Source organism: Aquarana catesbeiana, linkage group LG10 (genome assembly GCF_042186555.1).
Source record: "Aquarana catesbeiana isolate 2022-GZ linkage group LG10, ASM4218655v1, whole genome shotgun sequence".
NCBI classification, from domain to species: Eukaryota; Metazoa; Chordata; class Amphibia; order Anura; family Ranidae; genus Aquarana; species Aquarana catesbeiana.
Window position 1 is genome coordinate 7928022 of NC_133333.1, and position 7646 is coordinate 7935667.

At 44.1% G+C, this 7646-nt stretch overlaps 1 protein-coding gene across 1 annotated transcript; it reads left to right on the top strand.

Annotated features, from left to right (window-relative positions):
- Nucleotides 1–1325: 1325 nt before the first annotated feature.
- Nucleotides 1326–6991, top strand: LOC141111470 (kelch repeat and BTB domain-containing protein 8-like). The gene is made up of 4 exons (XM_073603763.1): nucleotides 1326–1410; nucleotides 2393–2471; nucleotides 4381–4608; nucleotides 5182–6991. The coding sequence occupies exons 1-4, from the start codon at nucleotides 1326–1328 to the stop codon at nucleotides 6653–6655; spliced, it is 1866 nt and encodes a 621-aa protein (XP_073459864.1). The 3' UTR covers nucleotides 6656–6991.
- Nucleotides 6992–7646: the final 655 nt, after the last annotated feature.

Below are 7646 nucleotides of genomic sequence, written 5' to 3' on the forward strand. Positions count from 1 at the left end.
GGGGCATTCTTCCCTCTGGCCAGCCATGCACTGGGGGGGGCATTCTTCCCTCTGGCCAGCCATGCACTGGGGGGGGCATTCTTCCCTCTGGCCAGCCATGCACTGGGGGGGGCATTCTTCCCTCTGGCCAGCCATGCACTGGGGGGGGCATTCTTCCCTCTGGCCAGCCATGCACTGGGGGGGGCATTCTTCCCTCTGGCCAGCCATGCACTGGGGGGGGCATTCTTCCCTCTGGCCAGCCATGCACTGGGGGGGGCATTCTTCCCTCTGGCCAGCCATGCACTGGGGGGGGCATTCTTCCCTCTGGCCAGCCATGCACTGGGGGGGGCATTCTTCCCTCTGGCCAGCCATGCACTGGGGGGGGCATTCTTCCCTCTGGCCAGCCATGCACTGGGGGGGGCATTCTTCCCTCTGGCCAGCCATGCACTGGGGGGGGCATTCTTCCCTCTGGCCAGCCATGCACTGGGGGGGGCATTCTTCCCTCTGGCCCCTGATGAACTACTAGGTGTTCCTTGATAGAGAGCTATAGAGATAGATGGATAGATTATATCTCTATCTATTTTTTTTTTTTTTATTATTATAATTATATAATTTGTGTATTTTTTATTTTTTTCCCCAAGGGCTTCTCTGGGGTAAAAAAGGTTGAAGAACAGTTGGTATATAGTGTATGGTCATCTGTGCACATGGGTCTAAAGCTCAACATACATGTTACAATCTAATTGCACAATAATTGTGCAATCTCCTTTTTTATGGTGGCTACACCTTATCAATATGATCATTTATTAGTTGCTACTGAACTGATGAAATTTAAAATGGAAAACCAGACTGTCCTGTCATTTTAAAGAGATGATGGCTGTGGTTGGTTTTTGTTGGCTGCTCAGTACAGATCAATTAAATTATTGTTTTTAATTGTTTACTTTTACAATGACTAGTGTTGCATCGTTCAGTATATTTGATCGATGATGATGATGATGGCTGGTTTGAGAACCTTCCTAAGAGATCAAATTACAAATTACATTGTACTGCATAGTAGTTGGCAGATATAAAAGATTGCACACTCAGATTGTAACGTGTGTGTGTGGGGGGGGGAGCTTTTACAGGCTTCTGCACACCTTAAAACTTGTTGAAAGACGCTAGTACGAATGACGGGGCTGAAATTTTAGTGATTGGTGGAATCTTTCTATAAGTAGATCTGTTTGCAGGAAATGCACTTCAACCGTTTAATTATTCCTGTGATTCTGATGCTGTTTTAATGTAGTGTTTGGTTGCTGACCCACCCAGAGGGACTTCTAGTTTCCCCGATTTCTGGTTGTAAAGGTGTCGGGATGGAGCCTGGCCCGTCCACTGCCACCATGGAGCAGAGAGAAGAGCTCACCCATCATGACGTTATGAAAGATTGTATTATTACAGGTAGGGTTCAGCACATGGTCTCGGGGGGGGGGGGGGGGGGGGGGTTCTAGGGTTTAGGTGGTGCACAGCTCTGCTGGGGGTCCCAGATATTTGGAACCTCCTAAATCCTCATTTAAACTAAGCTTCTTTATCAGCCTCTGCCTATTAAAGAATGCTGGATCTGCACCATGGAAAGATTCCCTTTGCTACAATGTTGCAAAATACTTGCCAATCTGTAACTTATTTTGGTATTAGAAGATTTTATACAAGACTGTAAAATCCTAAAAGTAACTCCAGTAAGAAATTGTAAATCTGATTTCAAACACTTGCACTGTCATCTGCCACCCCTGTATTAGATAGACTGTTGGGAGTTGAGTTGTCTTCCAATGACCCAGCCAAGGCTGGAAATATGTCAACGTGTTACAGCCAATTAAGTACGATATTATACCTCTATGGTCAAAGGTTCGAAGAACTCCCGGATCATCACACCTAGATGAGGATGTTGGGCATTTCTTTCAAAACCATGGCCAATAACATTTGAGTTGCCCCCCTTTTGTGGTTTAAATAGACTCCACTTTTCTAGGAGGACTGTCTACCGAATTCTGAAGGGTGTCTGTAGGAATTTGTGGCCATTTGTGAGGTCAGGTACTGTTCTTGGATGAGAAGACCTGACTCACACTTAGCATTCCAATTCATCCCAAAGGTGTTCGGTAGGGATGAGGTCAGGACTCTGTGCAGGACACTCTAGTTCCTCCACACCATGGTCAAACCATGTCTTTATGAAGCTGGCTTTGTACACAAGGTTCAGTCATGGTGGAAAAGGGTCTTCACCAAACTGTTACCACAAGGTTGGAAGAGCACAATTGTCTATAATGTCTTTGTATGATGGAGTATTACTAGAACCCTTCACTGGGGACACCTCAACGCCATCATTTGGAGGGGGTTCCACATACTTTGGTCATATAGTGTATATAGAATAATTCTGTCTCTTTTGTCTTCTCAGGTTTGAAGGAGATGTACTTTTCTGAAATTCTTTGTGATGTTGCAATACAGACTGCAGAGAAAAGCTTCCTGTGTCACAGGTAAGCCAGAAACCTAAAGATCTATCTCCACAAATCATATGTTGCCCCCCCCCCCATTTATTTAGTTTTAGATGGAGTGAGAGGGGTTTAGAGCCCCTATAAGATGTTTTTATTGCCATCTACTACAAGCACTAAACTTATTCTCCCTTAGGGCCCTTTCACACTGGGGCGGTTTGCAGGAGCTATTGAGCTAATAGCGCCTGCAAACCGACCCGAAAGTGCCGCTGCTTTGTCTCCAGTGTGAAAGCCCCGAGGGATTTCACACTGGAGCGGTGCGCTGGCAGGACGGGAAAAGTCCTGCCAGCAGCATCTTTGGAGAGGGGAAGGAGCGGAGTATACACCGCTCTTTCCTCGCTCCTGCCCATTGAAGTCAATGGGACAGTGCGGCTATACCGCCGGCAAAGCGCCTCCGCAGAGGCGCTTTGCGGTGGATTTTAATCCTTTCTCGGCCGCTAGCGGGGGGTAAAACCGCCCCGCTAGCGGGCGAATACAGACGGTAAAGCGCCGCTAACAATAGCGGCGCTTTACCGCCGACGCCGCCCCAGTGTGAAAGGGGCCTTAGAGACACTTGAGGGGAGTTATGATCAAGATATACAAATCCCTCAATGGTGATCCCAGCACAGATAGGAAACTATTTAGTCTCAAGGAGTGCAAGAAAAAACTGGGCCACACAATGAGGTTGGAGGAGACGCGGTTTAACGTCAAGCTGCATAGTGGTTTTCCACTGTCGGGGTGATGAGGATGTGGAACTCTCTTCCACAATCGGTGTCAGCAGGAAGTATGGATAGTTTTAAAAGACCCTTGGACGTGTATCTTAGCGAACACAACATACAGGGATATGGGAAATAACTATTGACATGTACACAGGTTGAACTAGATGGACCAGCGTCTTTATTCAATCGTAACTACATCTCCATTGGAGAGATTATCCCCCAGGGCAGTAGATCTCTCCAACCGGGACAGCAATGAATGTTTAGTAGGTTGGGGGAAGTGTCAGAACTTCAACAATGTTTTTAGTGCCATCTGAGCCTTCCTGTGCTGGTCACAACTGCTGACATAACTGTGACACACGTATTTGAATTAAAGGGAATACCTGATAAAAGACATCTCAGCAGTGAAGAATAGACATGTGCAATTCGTTTAGGTCTGAATTTGTTTTTTATCGAATTTTGACAAATTCGCTAATTCCGAACTTTATGAATTTTTGGATTTCTGAATTTTTGGAATTCGGAAATTCAAAAATCCGAAAATCTGAAAAAAAGAGAGAAAAAATCAGTTTAATTTGAAATAATAACTAACCATTAAATTATAGGTATTGGAATTTCCTTTTCAAATTTGGCTGTTAGTGAACGTAACGAATACGAATTTATCCGAAGTCACAAATTATCTGAAATAACGAATGCCGCATCTAAACAAATGGAACATAATTATCTAATAATAATAAATAACAAAAATAATAATAATAAAGCCTTTTTATTTGTTCTGTTCCATATGTTTATATGCGGCATTCGTTATTTCAGATAATTCATAACTTCGGATAAATTCGTACTCGTTACGTTCATGAACAGCCAAATTTAAAAGGAAATTCCAATACCTATAATTTAATAGTTTATTTCAAATTAAACTGATTTTTCTTTTTTTTTTTTTCATATTTTTGAATTTTTGAAAAAAGCAAAGATAAAGAAAAAGGAAAATTAACAAATTTTTTTTTGTCAGTGCACATGTCTAGTGAGGAAGATGGAAGACCTCATGAGGTGGTGTATTATATGATCTCAGATTTAGGTGAGTATTTTGGGCATTTGGGGAATTGCTGAAAAGTAGAGGTGCATTAGATCCTCTTCAACTGACAATACAACATTATCTGTCCTCCTGTGTGATGCAGCAAAATGTCCTCTTTTATTGCTTCCAGGGTCATCCTGGCCTCAGTCAGTCCTTACTTCAGAGCTCTCTTCACATGTCCCATGAAGGAGGCTGAGCTCGGGGAGGTTTGTCTTTCGGATGTCTCTTCTTCTGTTCTGCAGATCGTCCTGCACTACATCTACACGGGGGAGGTCCATCTCACCTTGGACAATGTGGAGGATCTGTTTATCCTGTCCAGCCGCCTGCAATTAATGGCCATTCAAGATCTGTGCAGCAGGTAAAGACTTTCTGGTGGCTCAATTTATAGTATAGCACTACCCCCGCAAGGGCTGCTGGTAACTGTCTCCCCTATTCCTGCACAGCCAGGCAACAAGCATTTTTAACTTACATTCAGTCTCTGAGCTTGTGGTGGGGTTTTTCCTTTTTTTTTTTTTTTTTTTTTTTTTTATTTTTTTTTATTAGGGATAATAACTTGGATGGGGTAGAGGGGTTATGGGATGCCCAACTTGACAGAAGCAATGAGTGGGGACAACTTCCTTCCTCTGTACAAATGATCCTAGACTGCTCTCCTTCCTAGACACCTTCAGTCCTTCAGGATCAGTGGCAAAAAGTCCCTTGAGGACTAGGAGCTCTTAGCCCTTTTAGAAAAATAGTCTGTTGTAAACTGAATGTAAAAAGGAACAAAGAACAGCAACAGAGTGCCTGGAACAGGAAAACAAGACCTCCCTTCAATCTTCCCTCTATGCCTAACGCCAACCTTTGAGATAACCCCAATGTCCTTCCTGTAACCCTCATGCAATGGTATTGGTTTGATAGTAATGTCATGTTCCATTCTCCTTTCTTTACCTAGGTACCTTGCAAAGAGGATCGACAATGAAAACTGCCTTTGGATTTATAGATTAGCTCACATTCACAATCATGGAATCCTCTTGGAAGAAACCATGAACCATATTAGTCGGAATTTGAGCTCCCTATGCGGAAAAGAAGACTTTTTCCACTTGGAGATGGACGAACTGGTCAACATCCTTTCTTCTGATGACTTGATGATTGACTCAGAACTCGCTGTCTATAACATCGCCCACTCCTGGTGGGAATTTCGCACACAGAAGGACAATCCTCTTCCGCCAGAACTGTTGAAGGTCATCAGGCTACCACTTCTGACTCCAGACGAGCTGGAAAAGGTCAGCAGGGACCTACCCAGTGACTACTCCCCTCTCCAGCCTCCAACAGGAATCCGCTTTCGCCAAGGGATGTTTGAGGAGAGAATAGTTTGCATAGACCTGATGGCATTAGAAGAAATAGACCCACTAGAAGAGGATTACTATTGGAAAGCCTACGATCCAACAACGGACTCTTGGGAGAAGCTCCCCTTTTGTGACTGTTTAGATACACCGGGAATTGTATCTGTAGGATGTTCCTTATATGTTTCGGGTGGGTATAGAGAAGAAGGTCGTGCTTGCAAAGCCCTGCACATGTATGATTCTGTATTAAATGAATGGAAAAAGCTCCCTTCTATGACCCATCCAAGAGCCCGCCATGGCTTCCTAGCCTACAGAAACATGCTTTATGCTTTTGGAGGACTCAACAGCAGACCCGCAGACCCAAAATGCAAACCCACCGACTCAGTGGAATGCTTCAGCGTGTTGGACAATAGTTGGTGCGATGTGTCGAGCATGCCCAAGGCTCTACATAGCTTTGCTAGTGCAATGCTAAAAGGAAGACTATTTGCTATAGGTGGGATGACTCGGACATGTATAGACATTTTACACTATCAGGGATTCCATATTTACAACATACTAACCGATACTTGGAGCCAGTTTCCTCTCTCGGTGGTCTTTTCATCTGTTGGAGCTGTGACAATGGATGACAGGTTATACGTCATTGCAAGTTATGACACCAGACACATTCGTAATTCACATGCAGCATATGATGCATATCTTATGTACGATGAAGAGCCAAACACCATTTCGAAGAGCTTCTGTATGGATCATCTAGGGCAAATTAGTCATGGTAGAATTCCACCTGTCCTACAAAGCACCTCTAGCGCTGCGGTTGTACGCTGGAAGCACAGGATTTATATAGTGGGAGGGGGTGAAGATGATAGTATGAGTGACTATAAGATGTACCACTGGAGCCCAGGTGAACCTAGGTGGACTTTATGCGAGAAAGAGCTCCCTTTTCTGTTTACTGATTTTGGAAGTGCAACCTTGCAGGTCCCCCTGAAACGCCTCTTCTCCATCATTCCTGGCAGGAGATCAAACTACATTTTTGGAAGTCATGGCGAGGAGAATGAGTCGCAAGAACCATGGTGTGAAGATTGGTAGCCAAGTGTTCTGCTGAAAAATGTGCACATAAAGTACCTGGTGACCACGGCAAACAAAACCCACCCAAAGGACAAAACTGGACACTGGAGTTGTGCTTCAAGTGAGAAAAGTGGATATAGCCTATCCTGAGCCTTTCACCTGGAACAGGCTCACAATAAATTAAGTCAGAATCGATCAGCAGGCTTTTTCCTGGTCAGTGGCTCTGAAAAGGTTTTCTTTTCAGGAACAAGCGCCAATTTTATCATTTGAGGGAGGTACATGGCTAAATATATTACCCCCCCCGTTACAGATTTGAATTTTATCTGTCTTCAATTTGTGTATAAATAAAAGAATATTGAATATACTCGGGTCCTCCTGTATTTTAAAGGGAACTCCTTTCAAAGGTTTCCTATTAAGCCACCACCTACCAGGTCCTGCCTGTCCTATAGACAAATGGTGGCCACGCGGGACCCCTCTAAATCTGGATGGACGTCCTATGACATCCTCTCCGAAATGCACAGCGCTGAGGCTCAATCTTCTTACCCACTGTGTCCACCAGACACAGCCAATGACGGATCACTGCACTTGGTCGCTGCTGGTACCATGTGATTGCTGTGACCAATCATAGCACATGACCATGGCTTTCATTCATTGTGTATTATTGTGGTGCTTGCTGTGAATGATCACATGGTACAGACAGGGCCAATTCCAGCCCATCTGTACCATGTGATTAGCTGTGGCCAATCGCAGCTAGCCACTACACTATATCCATTTCATTCAGAAAAAAATGGCTGCTTACAGTCAGGTCCATAAACATTGGGACATCTACACAATTCTAATCTTTTTGGCTCTATACACCACCACAATGGATTTGAAATGAAACAAACCAGATGTGCTTTAGCTGCAGACTTTCAGCTTTAATTTGAGGGTATTTACATCCAAATCAGGTGAACAGTGTAGGAATTTATAACAGTTTGTATATGTGCCTCACACTTTTTAAGGGACCAAAAGT

What these genes read in the sequence shown, in the direction of transcription:
- LOC141111470 (XM_073603763.1), top strand. Translation starts at nt 1,326, where the DNA reads ATGGAGCCTGGCCCGTCCACTGCCACCATGGAGCAGAGAGAAGAGCTC. An exon ending in GAAAGATTGTATTATTACAG is followed by an intron (nt 1,411 to 2,392) that starts GTAGGGTTCAGC and finishes TTGTCTTCTCAG; the next exon opens with GTTTGAAGGAGATGTACTTT. An exon ending in AAAAGCTTCCTGTGTCACAG is followed by an intron (nt 2,472 to 4,380) that starts GTAAGCCAGAAA and finishes TATTGCTTCCAG; the next exon opens with GGTCATCCTGGCCTCAGTCA.